This window comes from Tripterygium wilfordii, chromosome 13 (genome assembly GCF_013401445.1).
Source record: "Tripterygium wilfordii isolate XIE 37 chromosome 13, ASM1340144v1, whole genome shotgun sequence".
Taxonomy (NCBI): Eukaryota; Viridiplantae; Streptophyta; class Magnoliopsida; order Celastrales; family Celastraceae; genus Tripterygium; species Tripterygium wilfordii.
The window spans coordinates 9,809,129-9,830,411 of record NC_052244.1 but is presented as its reverse complement, the minus strand read 5'-3'; the positions used below and the strand labels follow the sequence as shown (position 1 = coordinate 9,830,411).

The following is a 21,283-nucleotide window of genomic DNA, read 5'->3' as shown; positions in this document are numbered from 1 at the left end:
CACCTAGACCTTTGATGATGTTTCCAAACATGTGGAGTTCGAAGAAAATTGTCTTCTGGCTGACAAACAGAACTTTGAGGCACATTTGCCCCAGACTTCTAAATGCAAAGTTTCGGGCTTTGGCAGTAGTAACGGTAAGGTGAAAAGGGAAAAAGGCAAGAGCAATGCACTATATTTCAAAAACGCACAATGCAAACGCAGATGGTGTGGTGCAATAAAGAATGATAAGGCTCAAATGATTTGTTTTAAATGCAACATGCTGGGTCACTTCGCTCGTGAATATTCTAAGGCGAAGATGATAAATGATCCCTCAATCTCTATTGAAATAAATGTATATAGTAGTATTATGTTGGCTGAAATGGTTCATTTTTGGACCATAGACTCAGTGACAACAAAACAAGTAATGAGGGAGAGGTCGGCCTTTGTAGATTATCATCACGTTCCGAAGCTAAGTCGCCATATCTTCATGGAAAAACATGCTTCTGCAAAAGTGCAGGGGATCAATACTTGTGAGTTGGTGCTACGAAGAGGTCACACTTTGTATCTGAATGATGTCTTGTATGCCCCCTAAGGTAGACATAATCTATTTTTAGTTTTAGTTCTTCTAAGTTTGGGATTTCGAGTTGAGTTTGCGAATAATTGTGTTAAGTTAAATATGGAAAAGATTTATTATGGTTCTGGTTATTCGCTTAATGGTTTTATGCTATTGGATACTACTGATTATGCAAATAAAATAGATTATGCAACTTTTGTTACTTGTTTCAGTATTGTTCTTGACAATTGTATGGTATGGAATGCTAGGTTAGCACACAGTCGTCCAGCTAAGGAAGGTCTTTTGGACCCATTAACAAAATGTGACTTGTCCACATGTGAAAATTGTATGGTTGGAAAAGCAACACGAAAATCATTTGGAAAGGCAAAAGGAGCCAATGTTCCTTTGCAATTGGTTCATTCTAATATATGTGGCCCAATGAATGTGAGGGTCAGACATGGTGCTTCATATTTCATCACTTCATGGATGACTACACCGGATACGATAATATATATTTGATTTCCCATAAATCAGAAGCATTGTAATACTTCACAAAATAGTTAAATTTGGTTAATAATCAATTATATGAGATCATGAAAGCTCTAAGGACTATTCGTGATGGTAAGTATGTAATAGAACAATGCAAAGAATTTTGTGATGAAAAGGGTAGAGCTAGACAACTAATTATTTCATACACTCCGTAAGAAAATGGTGTTGTAGAAACAAGGAACAAAACCCTTTTGGACATGGTTAGATCTATGATGACGCAAGTAAATCTACTAATTTCTCATTGGGGAGATGCGTTGCTAACTGCAACCTTCATATTTAATCTTTGCCAACGAAATCTGTCAAGTTAACCCCATATGAATCATGGACCAGTCAAAAGCCTGAATTAGGGCATTTATGGCCTTCAATTTTGGCTACTTACATTCATACCCCAGTTTTCATATATGAAAGATTGGGTTCTTGAGGAAAGAAATGTATCTTTGCAAGATATAGTGAGACTTCCAAAGGATATGTTTTCATTGGAAAAGAGGAAGGTCGTAAGGTGACTAAATAGAGTGACAAGATGTCACATTCTTGGAAAATGTATTCCCTAAATTAGGAGAGGTTGATAAAGAGTTTCAGATGTATGAAACTGCAAATATCAATGATGGCGCTAACAATTGCCCAATCGATGATACCGAAAAAGTATCTCAACCGCTTAGAAACAGTGAGAGCGATATTAAACTGAAAATGCTTAAGATGAGCAAGATCAAGTTGAATCTCAATCTCAAAGGATTACGCGTGAACATATTCCCTGTCGTCGATTTGAGATTGAAGGGGAGATTTTCATGATAACTCCTCTAGGCAGTGAGGATGGTCCAGAATCTTTCAAAAAGGCTCTCTCAGATCCTAAATCTAAGGAATGGATAAATGCAGTAAAAGAATAAATGGAGTAAATGGAACAAAATCATGTTTGGAATTTGGTTGAACTTCCACCCAATTGAAAACCAATTGGGAATAAATGGGTTCTCAAAATCAAGCATAACGCTGATGGGAACATAGATTGATATAAAGCTAGATTAGTGGCCAAGAGCTACAATCAAAAGAAGAGAATTGACTATGAGGAAAATTTTCACTGGTGGTGAGAATTGCTTCAATTCGCCTCATCATAGCTATAGTCACACATTTGGACTTAGCTTTGTACCAAATGGATGTTAAAACAACATTTCTAAATGGAGAACTAGATGAGGATATCTATATAGATCAGCCTATTGGTTTTGAGGTTAAGGGCCAAGAGCACAAAGTTTGCAAGTTCAAACGGTCCATCTATGGCCTGAAACAAGCATATAGGCAATGGAACCTCAAGTTTCGTCGAGTTATCTTAACGGATGGGTTTACGATAATGGATGGAACTATGAAGCACCGGTGCGGCAGAAATGGTTGAGTACCCTCACCGGGTATGTTTCTAGTGCTGGTGCGCCATTGTTGCCCCAGAAAATGTACCTGGTGCGTTGGAGAATGAATCGTATTTTTTTTTTATTATTTTAAAAATCCGATAGGCTGAGAAACGAATCGTGACTGGCTACATCTTTCTGTTCTCTCTCTTTGATAAAACTTGATCTAAACGGAGTAAAAGATCAAGAGTTTGTGAGAACTAATTCTCGGTTTTTTTGATTAATTGAATGAATATAAACTAATAGACTCCATTGGCTTTTATAGCCAAAATACCCACTCCTAATTCTACTATAATTGTTCTTCGAATACCCAAGGGAAACTACTTGTAGGTAACTTGAATAATAAGCAACAATTGAAGGAAGTAAATACTATTAGTTATTATAGGACTACTAATTTCCTTATTCTGTCAACCCACTATTTCCTCATCTTGTGTGAAACTGGGATCATCAAGGTTGTGTCCCGCACTTGAGCTTGCTTGGCTAGTACTTGCACATGCCTCCCGTGCCTCTTTCATCTTAAGCCTGCGAGCACGATTATAGGCATTCTTCAACTGTCTTCCCTGATCCTCATCATTCCCCCCTTCAAGAGCACACTTGTCCTCAAGTGGAAATTGGGGAAACTACAATTTGAGTAAAGCCAAGTCCTCCCAAGTTGCTTCTTCATCATCCAATGAGTGCCATCGAATTAACACTTCCCACTGAAAGTGATTTCCTAGCTTTATCTTCAGATACTCCACAGTTTGGCGCAGACTGACCAGCAGATGCCCATCCGGAGATAAGACTGGTAGCACCATACTACTGATGTCAGTATCACCTACCCGACGTTTTAATTGCGAAACTTGGAACACAGGATGGATTTGCTCCTCCGCTGGTAGTTCTAGTTTATAAGCAACCTCACCAATCTTTTGCAACACCATGTAAGGGCCATAAAATCGACTGCTTAGCTTATATAATGCCTTCTGAGATAGAGATTTTTGTCGATGGGGCTGAATCTTAAGGTAAACCCAATCTTTGGCCATAAAAGTCTCCTCACGTCGATGTTGGTCCGCGTATGTTTTCATTCGATTGTTGGCCTTCTCCAGGTTACTTTTGAGCTCCGCAAGCAATTCATCCCTTTCATGTAAGTCACGGTCAACTTCATCATTAGGTGATGACCCATCAACGTAATTGACTAGCTGCGGCGGAGTCCTACCATACAGATATTCAAAAAGGGTTCGCTTTATGGATGCATGGAAACTAGTATTATACCAGTACTCAGCCCAAGGCAAAAAATATTTCCATCTTCAGGGATTTTGATGAGTGAATGCTCGAAGATATTGCTCGAGAGAGCGATTGATCACCTTAGTTTGACCATCAGATTGAGGATGATATGCAGAACTCATAGATAGCTGAGTTCCTTGGAGTTTAAATAATTCACCCCAAAAATTACTGAGGAAGATTTTGTCCCTACCCGAAACAATTGATTGCGGTATGCCATGTAATTTAACCACATGAGCCACAGATTTGGCCGTATAAGGGTGCACCAATGCAATAAAATGGCCATATTTAGTAAGTCGGTCGACTACTACCATGATCCCATCAAACCCATTGGAGCGTGGTAACCCCACGATAAAGTCCATGGAAACATCCTCCCAAACGCGATGTGGAATTGGTAATGGTTGTAGGAGACCACTCGGCCGACGCGAATCACTTTTAATTCGTTGGCACACGTCACAAGACGCAACATATCTTTGAACCATTTTTTTCATTCCCGACCAATAAAATGTTTGTGCCACACGAACCCAAGTCCTATAGACTCCAAAATGCCATCCAATGATTGAGTTATGGAAGTGATGTAAGATTTTCCTTTGTAGGTCTTCCACATCAGCTACTAATATTCTCCCTTTGAATCAAATCAACCCATGAACAATTTCATAATCTGGCTGCTCTTCTGGTTGCGCTTCAACCTGCTATATTAGCTGTTGGTAGTGGGCACAGTCCCTTGTACAAGCGCGAACCTCATCCCAAATTGGACAGTTAGGTCCGGTTATCGCCTACAATAGCCGGCTATCATCCTGACGTGACAAGGCATCGACAACTTCATTCTCTTTACCCGGACGATAAACAATCTCAAACTCATAGCCTAATAACTTGGCAACGAATTTCTGCCGCTCGGGCGTAATAATCCGTTGTTCTAAAAGATGCCTCAATGGACGTTGGTCTGTGTAGATCTTGAATTTTCTTCCTAGCAAGTAAGGGCGCCACAACCTGACTGCTTCAATTATTGTAAGCATCTCTTTTGCGTAAACCGACCATCCCTTCTTCTTAGGCCCTAACGCCTTACTAAGATAAGCTAACGGCCTCTGATGTTGTACGAGCACCGCCCCAATGCCAATGTCATTGGCGTCCGTATGGACCTTAAATTCCGCTTGAAAATCTGGCATAACAAGAATTGGAGTTTGGATCATGGCTTCCTTAAGTTCAGCAAAAGCTTTTTTTCCTCCCTCGGTCCAATGGAATTCTACCTTTTTTAACATGTCAGTAAGAGGCTTGGCAATCAACCCATAGTGTTCTACGAACTTTCAGTAATACCCTGTCAATCCGAGAAATCCACGCAACGCAGAAACAGTGGTCGGTTTTGGCCATGATACCATTGCTTCAATCTTTTTCTTATCAACATGAACCCCGTTTTGCGAAATAATATGTCCTAGATACTTCGTCTCCTTTTGCGCAAAAGTGCACTTCGATGGTTTACTATGGAACTGGTGACTTTTTAAAATTTCCAGAAATGTTTGGAGATGACCCATATGCTCCTCCTATGATTTTGAATATACAAGTATATCATCAGAAAAAACTAGAATAAATTTTCTCAAATGCAAACCAATATTGAATTCATAGCAAGTTGAAATGTGGAAGGGGCATTGCATAAACCGAACGACATTACCAAGTATTCATAATGACTGTGGTGAGTCTTGAAAGCGTCTTGTGAATGTCGCCTTCATGTATCCGAATCTGGTGATAGCCGGCACGTAAGTCCAATTTAGAAAAATAACTTGCTCCGCCCAATTCATCAAGCATGTCATCTATTGTCGGAATCGGAAATCGATCCTTGATAGTTGCTTCATTCAGTGCCCGATAATCATTGCAAGAACTTCATGACCCATCTATTTTCTTGACCAATAGGACTGATGACGAAAAAGGACTATTGCTGGGACGTATTAACCCACTACTTAGCATCTCATTGACTTGTTTCTCAATTTCATTCTTTTGAAAATGAGCATATCGATAAGGAGCCACGTTGACGCCCTTAGCTTCATCCTTGAGTGGTATCTTATGATTGAATGGATGAGATGGTCGTAGTGATTTTGGTTCCTGTAAAACAGATGAGAACTTCATGAGCAAGTCCTGAATTGCTTCCAGTATTGATGCTTCATTACTATGCTGATCTTCTACACCTGTCATTTGTTGAATGGAGTAACATTGCCCTCCCCGTCGACATAATTTCTCCAGCGATTTGGCTTGAATAGGTTCTGTTTTGCTAGGAGGCTGCATGGACAATTTTACCATGCCAACTCCATTGTCATACGTTGATAGTCCAATACGATCCTTCCCAAACTCTCCAACCATTGAACACCCAAGACGACATCCACTCCCACCAAGGTCAATACAAATAAATCCACGCATAAGTGTATACCTTGCACTTTGAGGGCTACCATGTTACAAACTTCTCTACAAGACAGCTGCTCTCTGTTAGCGACTCTTACATTGAAAGCCTCTACGGATTGTATAGGAAATTGAAGTTTATGGGCAGTGGTGCTGCTAATAAAATTGAGTGAAGAACCGTTATCAATGAGGACTGCCACGGTTTGATTTTGAATTTGGGCTTGAAAGCACATAGTCTGAGGTCCTCTTATTCCAGCTAACGCGTTCATGGATATTGTTGGATCCGTGCCTTCTCTATCCTCGCCTGTTCCATGCAACTGAAGCTCCAGTTCATGAGAAGGTGCTTCGTCTTCTACCTCATAATTTTCTATTACAAAAATCTGAGGTACCTTGCCCTTGTGGCCTGGAGTAAATTTTTCGTTACAGTTGAAGCAGAGGCCCTTTTCTCTCCGCTTTTGCATCTCTTCTCTGGATAGTCTTTTAACGCCAGGCAGAATTGGTTTTGGGTTGGTCCCTACAGCATTGGTCGGCGGTAATTCTTAGGCCAAACTATTGATTCATTTGCCATTGCTCCGTCCGCTTTTGTGTATATCATTCCAATAATCATTCTCTAGTTGCTTATATTCAATGGCCTTGTTCACTGTTCTAGGCCGTCGGGCCTTGACTTCCCTTGCCAACTCTGGTTTCAAGCCCGCTTATCAAGGTTCCTACGAGAGCTTTCTCAGGCCATCCATGTACTTGATTGGATAATCCCTCGAACTCTTTTAGGAATTCTCGTAAATCGCCAGTCTGTCGTACTCGCAATAATTCAGCATCGTGATCGACAAATCCTATTGGACCAAATCTAGTAAGCAATTCCCATACAAAGTCCTTCCACCTGACCTCCTTTTTTTTTCCTTCCAATAAATTTGTTCAATCCACTGCCACCATAAATTGGCTTCTCTTTCCAAGAAAAAAGCCGCATAATTTACCCTTACAGCTTTCTTGGTCTCGTGGAACATGAAGAACTGGTTGGCCCTACTCAACCATGTTACGGGATCATCTCCCGAGAATGAGGGAAAGTTCATCCTCGGTATGGTGGCTGCCAGAAATTTTTCTTGGCTCTTTACGATCGGTATCTCTTCTTCTGATGACGTTTCCTCATCAGTCTCTGATCATAACTTGTTTCATTGTGGTGGAGTTAGTGACCACGTGGTTTGAGGTCATCTTGGGGTTTGTTAGGCAACTAATTTACCAACCCTTTCATGATTAATTCCTCCAAACGTGCCATCTGTTGATGAAAATCCTGACGAACTTCTTGGAAGCCTGCTTGCATCTCCGAGTTGGTGGTTTGGAGATTGGTCTCCAAAGCCTCCAGACGTTCCTTTTGAGAGCCCATTCAAAGGAACCTCTCAACGAGAGCATCAATGATAAAACTTGATCTAAACGAAAGAAAAGATCAAGAGTTTGTGAGAACGAATTCTCGGTTTTTTTGATTAATTGAATGAATATAAACTAATAGACTCCTTTGGCTTTTATAGCCGAAATACCCACTACTAATTCTACTATAATTGTTCTCCGAATACCCAAGGGAAACTACTTGTAGGTAACTTGAATAATAAGCAACAATTAAAGGAAGTAAATACTTCTAGTTATTATAGGACTACTAATTTCCTTATTCTGTCAACCCACTATTTCCTCATCTTGTGTGAAACTGGGATCATCAAGGTTGTGTCCCGCACGTGAGTTTGCTTGGCTAGTACTCGCACGTGCCTTCCGCGCCTCTTTCATCTTAAGCCTGCGAGCACGATTATAAGCATTCTTCAACTGTCTTCCCTGATCCTCATCACTCTTCGACGACTCTCTGCATCTCTTATTTGTCGACGACATCGCCTCTCTGTCTTTGTTTTGTTATTTATTTCATTATTTCTGAAATGTGAGTAGAAGAAGAAGTGGTCCACTGAACACACACGTGATTGCAGAACAGACAAACAAAGATAGCTTTTAAAATTCACTCTCTGCCACTAACTTTTTACTCCCGAAGTTCCATTGCAATTTAAAACTAAAAAAAAAAAAAAACTAAAAAAGGAAAAGAAAGTACTAGAGTGGTCTTCATATGGGGCGTGTACAACGTAGGGAGTCACACCAATCATGTATTACTGTATTGCCATTTATCATTGTATATATATCAATATATGCATGTCAGTATACTATATTTGTTGTAGAATGTGGATATTATCTGATATATCATTATTTTAGTGTATATATATATATATATATGAATATTATATTAACCGTATCCCGCCTCACCATTATCATACTTTTAGGAGAAAATGGCGAATTGCCGTATCCCTGTATCAGTGCTTCATAGAATGGAGATGATTGTATATATATTAAAACATCCAAAAATGGTTCGGTCTGTTGGACCTATGGTCCTATATGTCTAATTTTGATGATATTAAATCATTTATAAATGATAATGAAACATTAAAGCAATATTTGATTTATATGAATTGAATTTAAATGATTATATATTTTTGAGATAGTGCTGGAAATTAAGTTTTGAAAACAAACATACATGGACTAAGTTAGAGCATCAATTTTTCAATTATCATATCTTAACCAACTTAGGTCCAAATGACTTGAAACTTGAACCACATGCACATGAAGGTTTAATATATGTTTTAGGACTATAATCATGAGAAATTAAGTGCATCACATATATATTTGGTCATATGCTTAAATTCCGCCAAAACTAGGTTTTACCTAATTTTGTGCATATGTGTTCTTTGTGAACGTGGTGAACCAAATGAACTCCGATTTAAATGAAATGTCGTGTGCATCTTAGTTTCATCACTATGAACATATTTGATTTAGTAAAGTTCAAGAGAAAAGGTCATTTACACTGAGTTTACAAAATGACTTTGAATTTACACTTAGAATTTATCGGTCCGATTGTTATGAAATTTTACATGGACATTCTAATACATATAAAATGATTTATCATGCAGTAATATGAATTTTTTGGGTTTTTTTTCTAATGTAATTAACCTATGCACTCTATATGAAGCTCTTTGAGCTTACATGCAATTGGGGAGTTCTACCTCCTCTTTCCTTGTAGGTTAATCATCATTGTGGTCTCATATGGCTCAGAATTCAGTATGTTCAAGAGTGGTCGAAGTCCTGTTTCTAAGAATGAGCTTGGAGCTCTAGGAAACTATGAAAAATCCTATATTTGCCAACTTTCCACTAAGGCATTTAATCAAGTTGAATGAATCCAACATTGAGGCTATTGGTTGTGGTTTTCATGGAGATACAACTCTTTTCAAACACGTGAGACAAACCTTGTCCTCTCTATCATTAGTGATATATTCTTGTTTGACATTTTCACTCAAGACATGTGCTACCAAGAAAGTTAGGTTGGTGCAATCAAACAAGATCCTTGACTAAGAGATCACTTTTGAAGTCTTTGATTCAAAATGAAGGGACAAGATGACATAGTACAATCTACATCCATGGTTGAGAATTAAAGAGAGTTTGAATGTTCAAGATTTGAAGACATACATTGATCAAAGGGTTGTGCTTATGACAACACTTATGGAAGAAAGGTACAACTTGACTTCTCTCAAGCTTCCAACGTCTATATGCTCTATGGTGGAGATTTGTTTGCTCAAATCATCAATGACCAAGATTAGGAGCTGCAATGGATGGTAAAGATCAACTCTTGAAGTTTGATCCAATGGCTGCAAGCATAGGAGAGAATTGCCTTTAAAAGAGGATCTTCCCTTTCATACAACTTGGAGAAGCAAATTGAAAATTATCCTTGAGAGAAACCTCTTGCTATCAAGTTCATCAATCATCAAGCTTTCTTGCTATTTGCTACAACAATCTTCTCCAATACAAGCCTCTACAATCAAGGACTTCTCACTACTCTTGCTTTTGCAAAAGGGAAGTTCCTATATCCTTTAGGCTTTGTTTACTTACAATCTAAACCTCTCTTGTTCTTAAAATCCTATCTTTGAGAGTGTTGCTGTAATCTTGAGAGTTCCACACCAAATACCTTTGAGGTAACCTGTGAGAACCTTGGCTGAAAATCCCATTGAGAAATTCCCTTTGTTAGGGGAAATTGTAAACATTGAAGTTTGAGGGAGTTCTTAGAAACCCTTGGTGTAAGGAGTTTTGTGGGTCTCTTAAAACCACACCTTAGTGGAGTTGGGAAAATTCTAGGTTGGTGAATCTAGGTAGTAGACGTAGGAGAAGGGTCTCCGAACTACTATAAATCGCTGTGTTGATTTCTTTGTTTACTTGTTTATATTTACTACTTGTTTCAAACTGCAGGATTTTCAAAACCCTAATCTGTCCGAGATTAGCAGACTTACTTAAAATTTAAATTTTGATCTGAATTTTTGATATAGTATTCATTAGGGTGTTGTGATACTGCATACCAAATTTCGTTGAATTCTGACTTGATTTGCTAGGTGAAATCTGAGTTGTAAAATCTGTGTGCAGTGTGTTGTTTGAAAAATCTGTTTTTGCAATTCCTTGATTATTTGATAATTGATCATTCACCATATTGAATCACATCTTGCATTGGAATGAATATTGATTAGGATAATCATTAGAGTCCAAATTTGTGTGCTAATTGTTAATTGACATTGATTTCCTTTTAAATTATAAAAAGAGATTCCTATCGAAATTTGGGGACACAATTCACCCCCCCTCTTGTGTTAAGTACGATCCACCACGGTCATCTTATTCTCCTATGTTGATGACATCTTATTGACTAGGAATAATAAAGAGTTGATAGCAACCATCAAAGCATGGTTAGCATCAAACTTTGAAATGAAAGATATGGATGGGTGAAGCTAGTTACGTACTAGGAGTGAAAATCCTAAGGGATTGTTCAAAAAAACTTTTGAGTTATCTCAAGGGACTTACATACAAAATATATTGGAACGATTCCATATGCATAACTGTAATCCCATAGATACTTCTTATGAACGGAATATCAACCTTAGTCAAAACATAGGACCCAGGACACTAGAGGAAAAAAATAAAATTTTCAGAGTACCATACTTTGTGTGATATTGGGAGTCTGATGTACGCAATATCAACTATGTTGTTGGACTAGTAGTCCGATTCCAATTAGATCCCGGGCTAGTAGTCACTCTCCAAACTCTCCAATCTCTGATTATACGCTGATTTAATTTGTAGTTGATCTACGACTTTTCTCCCGACAGTTGCATATGAAATATTATTAAAGCATAGTGGTAAATGGTTACCTTCAAACCAATTAACCAAATAAAAACATGTGTTAGTTGCTAGACACACGACACACAAAATTAGTTGTCTACTTCACAACCAGACGAAAAAGTGCTTGGAAATCTCTAACAAGTTGATTTACAGTGTGAATAATTAGATAGCTAACACATTGTACGGTTGGCAATTTTTGGACTGGTGGTTAGGAGAAGAAAATAACAATAATAATGCAAAGTGAAAGTACAGTTATACTATTTTTGGAAATGTTTATTTACATCCAATGCTCAAAAAGGACTTTTTGTGGATACAATGCATGCACGTCGGTTGTCATGGAAGATATATAAGGGTTATATATATATAGGCAGCGTATGTGGATACTACTGAGGATGGAGGGCTCATTTGGAGTGAGAAAGGGTGCATGGACTGTAGAAGAAGATAACATCTTAAGGAGGTGCATTGAAAGATATGGTGAAGGAAGATGGCATCAAGTCCCTCTAAGAGCAGGTTCCGTCCGCGCCGGCGCTATGTTGCCATTTTTACTTACTTTTTAGAATTTTGTTTATAGTTAAATTGTTTGTGATATTAATTTATTGCTTGGTCTTGGTTTTGGATTTGGATTTGGATTTGGATTTGGATTTGGATTTGGATTTGGATTTGGCAGGGTTGAATAGATGCAGGAAAAGCTGTAGATTGAGGTGGTTGAACTACCTGAAGCCAAATATCAAGAGAGGAGAATTCTCAGTCGATGAGATGGATCTCATTCTGCGGCTTCATAAGCTTCTTGGTAACAGGCAAGTCGAATATTAACATAACCACCTAATTTTATTACTAAAAAAGGTAAAAACATTAACATAATCACCTTATTTTATTACTAAAAAAAGGTAAAAACGTACATTAACCATCTGAGATTCAATGTGCATGCGGCAGGTGTATGTGGTTATGTGTAGTACACATATATAATAGACAAGAAGTCAAAGCAATTATGATAGGGATATCCTAGTCGCCAGTATCTCAGTTATCCCAACTACTGAATTGTATACATATGATTTCATGTGTATCATGTGAGGCACATGGAGTCCACGAATTTACAATTGAATCATGTGCGTCTTGTGAATGCATGCATTAATTTTTGTCCAAGGAGGGCATAACTCTGATGAGATTTTTATAATTTTTAATCTTAAAGTGTCTTGCGATTGCATGCATCAATTTTTGTCCAAGTAGGGGCATAACTAGTACTGTACTATTAAGTATTTATCTTTGTTGTTACCTGTTGAGAATCTTTAGATTGCAATGACAGACTAGTCCTTTGAGACGATAGTTATGGTTCAAATCGAACATTTCATAGGGAATAAGTACTCTTAATGATCATATCCAATGAGTATTTTGAAGCTGATCGCCCTTGCTCATAAATTTTATTAAAAAAGAGTAAATATCTTGTTGCTCATAATTTTTATTAAAAAAGAGTAATTATCTTTAGATTGCAATGATAGAACTAGTCCTTTGAGACGATAGTTATGGTTGAAATCGAACATTTCATAGCGAATAAGTACTTTTAATGACGCGGACGTCTTTGACTTGGTGCAATTTCTTGGGTTGGAAATTAGTGTCTTTATTGTTTTATTTCCTTAGTTGCAATTTACTAAGAGTCCTTCGTTTTATTAAGCAGTTTCCTTTCCTATGTATGGGCAATTTAGTCCTTAAGGGTAATTGTTGTTAGGTCTAAAAGAATAGTGGGATGTCTTGTGGGTTCTTATTATTGGAATATTAAAAAAAAGAGTCTTGAGAGGGTTTTCTCAGATTGTGGTTCTTGTGTTCCTGGGATTGAGCGTTGGCTTGATCCTTGTGGTATATTCCGCCTGCGTCAGTTGGTATCGGAGCTTAAGGAATCGCCTTGGGACGATGGCCGCCGACAACGGAGGAAGAGGTAATATTCCCGCCGATGGGGATAGGAATCTGAACGCTGTGTGGACAGCTATTGAATCTCATCAACAGCAGATGACAGAACTGAGAGGTATGTTTGAGCAGATGATGGCTCGCCTTCCACCAACACAACCGTAGTGAGTCGAAGATCCGATTCCTGTAGTGCGAGGCTTGCATCCTACGGGTGGTAGAGGTAATCGAGGTCTACCAGCACAGGCCAGGTTTGGTGCACGACCAGGAGTGGCAGAATCTGATTCTGAAGAAGAGGATGGTCTTGAGGAAGTTCGACCAGTCCGATATCGTCCTCTTGATGACTATAAGTTCAAAGCTGAAATTCCGGTGTTCAATGGTTGTATGCAAATCGAGGATTTTCTTGACTGGTTATCAGAAATAGAGCGCTTCTTTGATATGATGGAAGTCCCAGAGGAAAAGATGGTGAAGCTTGTGGCGTATCGACTCAAGAGTAGCGCTGCTGTTTGGTGGGATCAACTTCAGTTTAATCGACGGCGGCAAGGAAAAGAACCCGTAAGGATTTGGAGGAGGATGAAACAGTTGTTAATGGGGAGATTTTTACCTCCTGACTACGAACAGTATTTATTCCAATCTTATCAAAATTGTTTTCAAGGAAACCGATCAGTTTTTGATTATACAGCGGAATTTAACCGATTGTCGGCTCGAAATAATCTTTCTGAGACGGAGATGCAGAGAGTGGCTAGATATTTGAATGGTCTACGACCTTCAATTCGTGAAAAGATTGGTTTGCAAGTTGTCTGGACGGTCGACGAAGCTTATAATCTAGCCATAAAAGCCGAGATGATGGAAAAACATCTAGGAGGTCGAAGAGGCAGTGGGGATACTTCGTATACTACAAGTAGGGAGAAACATCCACAACCACCAAGTACAATTGCTGCATCTTCTTCAAGCAGTCAGATGACTTCTGTAAGCACTCCAGCTCAGCGCCAGACACCAGGCCATATTGGAGAAGGAAGCAGGTCTCGCGCACAAGTCAAACCAATAAATCCGTATACCAAACCAGCCCATATAAAGTGTTATCGGTGCAATAAAATTGGTCATAAGTCCAATGAATGTCCTGATCGCAAGCCGGCAAATTTGGTGGATTATGGAGAGGAGAATGAAGAGTTTGACGAGGAGGATCCGAAATTGGAAGGAGTTGATTACACGGAGGAAAATGGTGAAAGGGTCAACTGTGTGGTGCAGAGAGTTTTGATTACACCAAGGTGTGAGGATGAGTCACAACGGAATAAAATATTTAATTCGCTTTGCACGGTGGAGAATAAAGTTTGTGATCTCGTCATTGATAATGGTAGCTGTGAGAACTTCGTAGCAAAGAAACTTGTTGAATTCTTGGGTTTACAAACATCTAGACACCCTCATTCATATTCTGTTAGGTGGCTCAAAGATGGTCCGTTGGTGAGAGTTACAGAGACATGCCGTGTGCCTCTTTCTTTGGGCAAATGTATCATGATGAAGTCCTTTGTGATGTTATTGAAATGGATGTTGGACATGTGCTACTTGGGCGCCCCTGGCAATTTGACGTTGATGCCACACACAAGGGTAGAGCCAATGTGTATCTATTTTCATGGGAGGGCAGGAAGTTAGCTATCGCACCAATTGACAAGAAGCAGCCATTAGATGGTGTCTCACAAGTGGAGGACAAGTCTTTGTTGATTTTATCTAGTTCAGAACATGAAATAGAATCTGAATTTAAACAGCAAGGTGAAGTGCATGCATTAGTAATGAAGACAATACTTTTGGGTCCGGTCGTGGAAGACGAAACAGTGACGGAACAACCAGCAGAAGTCCAGGCCTTAATAACTGAATTTCGTATGCTATTTTCTGATGATTTACCGGATGAATTACCACCTCTAAGGGATATACAACACCAAATTGATTTAATGCCCGGGGCGAGTTTGCCTAATCTACCACACTATCGTTTGAGCCCAAAGGAGAATGAAGTATTGAGAGAGAAGGTGGAAGAACTGATGAAGAAGGGTTTTGTCAGAGAAAGCATGAGTCCGTGTGCCGTACCAGCTTTATTAGTTCCAAAAAAAGATGGTACGTGGAGGATGTGTGTGGATAGTAGAGCTATAAACCGTATAACAATTAAGTATCGCTTTCCAGTACCTCGTTTGGATGACATGCTAGATCAACTATGGGGGTCTAAAATATTTTCAAAAATTGATCTAAGGAGTGGATATCATCGGATCCGGATAAGACATGGAGATGAATGGAAAACTGCCTTCAAAACACGGGATGGACTCTACGAGTGGCTAGTTATGCCTTTTGGCTTGTCAAACGCGCCTAGTACATTGTTGCGGGTTATGAATCAGGTTTTGAAGCCTTTTGTGGCAAAATTTGTAGTTGTGTATTTCGATGACATTTTGATATATAGCAAGACTTCGGAGGAGCATGTGCAACACCTCCGTGAGGTACTAACGGTGTTACAGGAGAACAAGTTGTATGCCAATCTCAAGAAGTGCACTTTTCTGACCAACAAGTTGCTATTCCTGGGGTTTGTCATTAGTGCCGAAGGGGTTCAAGTTGATGAAGCAAAAATTAAAACAATCAAAGAGTGGCCAGTCCCTACAAGTATTGGTGAAGTCCGGAGCTTTCATGGTCTTGCAACATTCTATAGACGATTTATTAAAGGCTTCAGCATCATTACAAGTCCGATTACTGATTGTTTAAAGAAGGGCAAGTTTCATTGGAGTCCAGCAGCTGACCGGGCCTTTAATGAGATCAAAGAAAAATTGTGTTCGGCGCCAGTTCTAGCTAGCCATGCCCAATTTTGAAAGTCCTTTTGAAGTAGAGTGTGATGCGTGTGGGACTGGAATTGGAGCAGTTTTATCACAAGAGGGTCGACCAATAGCCTTCTTTAGTGAAAAATTGAGTGAGACCCGGACGAGGTGGAGCACATATGATCAAGAGTTCTATGCGGTAGTCCGAGCGTTGACACATTGGCAGCCTTATTTATTACAAGCTGAATTTGTTCTTTACACCGATCATCAGGCTCTCAAATTCATCAATAATCAAAAGCATGTTGATAGCCAGCATGCTCGGTGGACAGCTTTTTTACAAAAATTTCCATTCGTTCTCAAGCATAAATCCGGCACTCTTAATAGAGTAGCAGACGCGCTCAGCCGACGAGCGGCTTTGCTTACTACGGTGAGTCATGAAGTTATTGGTTTTGAGCTCCTCAAAGAATTATATGTCACGGATGATGACTTTAGCAATATTTGGCGTGACTGTACTCAGACGAAAGCTTCTATCGGTGACTTCTTTATCCATGATGGTTACTTATTTTATGCCAATCGGTTATGCATCCCAAAGACCTCGTTACGTGAACAGTTGATAAAAGACTTGCATGGTGGTGGCTTAGGTGGGCATCTTGGTAGGGACAAAACATTAGCTAGTTTGGTTGAAAGGTATTATTGGCCGCATATGAAGAAAGATGTTGGGAGTTTTGTCCGCAAGTGTTTTCTTTGCCAAACTGCGAAGGGGCAATCTCAAAACACTGGTCTATATACTCCTTTGCCTATTCCACAAGGTATTTGGGAGGACCTTTCTATGGATTTTGTGCTTGGATTGCCAAGGACACAGCGGGGTGTCGATTCTGTTTTTGTGGTGGTGGACAGGTTCTCTAAAATGGCTCATTTTTTACCGTGTCGAAAAACCTCAGATGCTTCCCATATTGCTCGCTTATTTTTCAAGGAAATTGTTCGATTACATGGTATTCCTTTGACAATTACCTCTGATCGTGACTCAAAATTTCTTAGTCATTTTTGGTTGACTTTGTGGAAGCGATTCGATACTTCCTTGAATTTTAGTAGCACTGCTCATCCTCAGACAGACGGACAAACTGAATCGCTGAACAGAACTTTGGGCAATTTAATCCGCAGCATATGTGGGGATACACCCAAGCAGTGGGACAATGCCCTTGCTCAAGCTGAGTTTGCCTACTATAGTGCCGTGCATAGTGCAACTAGAAAGTCTCCGTTTGCTATTGTTTATGTTCAGTTGCCTAGGCATGCCGTGGATTTAGTCAAGCTGCCAGTGAGTTCCCGAATGCAGCGCAATGCTAGTGACTTTGCTAATGAAGTGCAGCAAGTTCAGGCCGAGGTCAAGGGAAGGTTGGAAGCTGCCAATGCTCGTTATAAAGCCTCTGCCGACAAGCATCGCAAGGAGCAGTTATTCAAGGAAGGGGACTTGGTGATGGTATTCTTGCGCAAAGAACGGTTTCCAATTGGCACCTACAACAAGTTGAAGCCGAAAAAGTACGGTCCTTTCAAGGTTCTCAAGAAAATTAATGACAATGCGTATGTTGTTGATCTTCCAGCTCATATGGGCATTTCCAAAACGTTTAATGTTGCGGATATTTATGAGTATCATGCTACAGATGGTCCATCGCCTGTTGTGCACTCTTCGGGGAGGAGTCTTGTTCTTGGTGGAGGAGAATGACGCGGACGTCTTTGACTTGGTGCAATTTCTTGCGTTGGAAATTAGTGTCTTTATTGTTTTATTTCCTTAGTTGCAATTTACTAAGAGTCCTTCGTTTTATTAAGCAGTTTCCTTTCCTATGTATGGGCAATTTAGTTCTTAAGGGTAATTGTTGTTAGGTCTAAAAGAATAGTGGGATGTCTTGTGGGTTCTTATTATTGGAATATTAAAAAAAAGAGTCTTGAGAGGGTTTTCTCAGATTGTGGTTCTTGTGTTCCTGGGATTGAGCGTTGGCTTGATCATTGTGGTATATTCCGCCTGCGTCATTTAATGATCATGTCCAATGAGTATTTTGAAGCTCATCGCCGTTGCTTATAATTTTATTTTGAATCATGTGACTTTAATTAACCGCAATAATAGATCTCCAAAATATTATTTTGATTTTATCCTCAAATCTATACAGCATGTGAAATAATCATTGATTATAAACACATGTACATAGAGTCCACTTAACATTTTCACAATGAATGAAAATAAAATGGGGAGTCATGTTTTGGGGCTGTAAAGGATTATTCTAATATGTATTACATATCATTATTATAAAGAGTACCACATCAGTGGACACCTTCTATTTTGTAGGACAACCAAATATTAAATATTTTCTGTTTACTTTTTCGTGTTGATATGGATTAGTTCCCAGCTTAATTAAGGCATATTCGAGCTCTCAATCCCATTTACCTACCCAAAAAAAAAAGGATGAGTAAGAGTAGTAGTGATGTTCTTGTCTCTACTCTATGTAGGTGGTCGCTAATTGCAGGGAGACTCCCCGGAAGAACAGCGAACGATGTCAAGAACTACTGGAACACCAACATGCGCAAGAAGCCTTGCGAGGAGCAGAAAAAATCAAAACCAAAGGTGCAGCATCCTAATAGTAATATTATTGAATCGAAAACTACGGTAATAAGACCTCGCCCTTGGACCTTCTCCAACAACTCTTGGTCATTTCCCTTAATCACCAGGGCCACAACTACAACAATGATAGCTGACAACAATCTGAACAGTCCAAAAAGTACGGAACACAATGTCGACGTATGTGGGTCATCCAGTGGTAGAGCAAGGGTAGAAGCATCGGTGGCGGTGCATGAACCAAACACCAACAAGATCTTCTTGTTAAATAATGATGATGCCGACAGGGACTGGACCGACTCTTTACTAAACAGTGAGTTTCCTTTCACAGACTTATGGGCTGAAAAGTCAGTACTGATGGAGTTGCAGGATAATTTCATGAGTGATTTCGGTTTCGATGTCGACTTTTGGAATCTTTTTGGTACAGATCAAGCTGCTCCTCAAGCAATCTTATGATGGCCTTACACTTCAGACAATCAAATTTAATGTATTGATCAAGTTTCAAAGTAGACCCATGATTCAACTTTTGTTTCTAAAATAACTTTCTACTCGCTTTCAACACCTTTTCATATTTCTTATTTTGGAAAATAAATGTGGTAAATTAATTTATCAAAATTCAATATCTTTCTACACTCGAACCCCATGACTTTAAAGAGAGATGAGATTATGGTGTACAAGGGATTATGAAAGATTTGTAAGGTGATTGATGTGAATTATTCGCAAGCGTACAAATCGCACAACTAATAAAGAGTGAATAGAGTATCGTTCCCATGAAGATATATTGACAATTTCAATTCAATATCAATCCAAGTAATTATCACACTAAGATGGAAATGCGAATTGTTGGATATGTTTTATCTAAAGCTAAAACAAGTAATTAAGAAATTACTATTTAAATGACAATTGATTAAATAACCAAGCAACAAACAAGAAAGTGAGTTTTCAAGAGAAGTAAACACTAGGGTTCCTAATATCACCATCTCTTATCCAATTGAACTCCTTTAATTCATTAATTCCCAATTCTCAATTTAATTGTTGACAATCGATTTCCCGACCTATTCAATGTTTTATTCCTAGATACACCGAAAGTGTTTTCAATATAAATCTCTGTTATTCCTAACACTCGGATTAATATATCAAAAACCCGTTAAGAGCAATAGAAATCATTTAACGATTGCATAAGTTATAAACCTATATTTCTATGGTTCATGCAACCTATGTTCTCTATGGATTCTTGCAACCCTTGGCATATCCTTCCGGTCTCAACCTAGGCACACAATCATCCAAATGGTGATCAAGCATTTGAAAGCAATAAGCACATCCACAGAGAATCAACAATAAAAAGAGAGATTCAAGAACAATAAACCAATTTCATTCAATCTTCAAAGAGGGGTTCCATTAGGACCCCCAGCTAGAGGATTAGTTTCTCATAACCAAGGAATACAAATCAAAATCCAAAATAGCAGTCATTAAATACAAGAACAAGGAAGAAATAAAAGACAAACCCCTGAATCCCCTTGCTCAATGCTCCAATGGCTGCTGCAGGAAAGTCTCCAAAACCCTTTATTTTTCTTCCAAAGTGAGGTCCCCCAAAACCCTAAAAAATCTATGCTTTTATACCCCCAAAAACCCTAAAGTCATTTTTCTAACAAGTCTGGGTCGTTTTGAATTGGATCCACTTGATTTGAGGGTAATTTCGGGCATATAGAGATCTTCAAAAATTGTGAACTGGAACAGACCGATCGATCTGACATGGCCACCGATCGATCGGATTTTCTCTCGGGTCTTTCCAGCTTCAAAGTTTTTCGATCGATCGGATAATGGGCCTATCGATCGGATTTCTTCTTCGACTCCAAATTTGGTTCTTTTCTATCCATTTAGCTCCTTTTCTTCCATAAGTGCCCCTACACCTGAATGCACAATTAACCACTCTTTAGGCATAATTAATTCTAAAACGACTCTAAACAATGCAAGATTTCATGTAAAAGGATGTACAATTATATGTATATAATTGGCACATCAAACACCCCCACACTTAATCTTTGCTCGTCCTTGAGTAACTATAGAATGAAAAAGAAAAGAAATATTTTTTTTAGATAGCTCAAAACCTACAGCTTTCCCACAATCTCAGGACTGAAAATAATTCAAAGACGAAAGAGAATTATCAACAAAACTGCAGCTCAGTATAATCTCTTATAAAATGCCAAGTAGCCTTAGGATCATATATCAAACTCAACAGAAAACACAGCACATTACAAAGCTCTTAGCTTCGACTTCAAGCCTCACAGATATTCACTCACAAGCAAAATTACACTGAAGTGGCTAAGTGTTTCTCTCAATTGCATGTGAGCGGAATAATGTAAACAAGAAATCAGAATTTCCACATGCAATAAATCAATGAAAGCTTAAGAAACAAATTAAATGATCTCATGAATGGATGTCACTTAACCAAGCAATTGACCTACATCCTTATTCACAAACTTATGTTCAAATCCAAGGTATTCTCAAAATCAAGTGGGACTTTTTAAGCTTGTAATGTGGGGTGAAGGTTAGATGAGAAGGGCAAAGGGTACAAAATTTCGAATAAGTGGAGAAACATTATATATAGAAATATGATTCAAACTTTCCCACTACTTCACTATCTTTT

The 21,283-nt window shown here is 38.9% G+C and overlaps 1 protein-coding gene across 1 annotated transcript; it reads left to right on the top strand.

Moving 5' to 3' along the window:
• Positions 1 to 11,738: 11,738 nt before the first annotated feature.
• Positions 11,739 to 19,092, top strand: LOC120013581 (transcription factor MYB1-like). Its single transcript, XM_038865431.1, has 3 exons — positions 11,739 to 11,856; positions 12,014 to 12,143; positions 18,531 to 19,092. Exons 1-3 carry the CDS (start codon positions 11,739 to 11,741, stop codon positions 19,090 to 19,092), a joined length of 810 nt encoding a protein of 269 aa, XP_038721359.1.
• Positions 19,093 to 21,283: the final 2,191 nt, after the last annotated feature.

Coding starts and splice junctions, on each gene's coding strand:
- LOC120013581 (XM_038865431.1), top strand. CDS start 11,739: ATGGAGGGCTCATTTGGAGTGAGAAAGGGTGCATGGACTGTAGAAGAA. Junction 11,857..12,013: donor TCAAGTCCCTCTAAGAGCAG/GTTCCGTCCGCG, acceptor TGGATTTGGCAG/GGTTGAATAGATGCAGGAAA. Junction 12,144..18,530: donor CATAAGCTTCTTGGTAACAG/GCAAGTCGAATA, acceptor TACTCTATGTAG/GTGGTCGCTAATTGCAGGGA.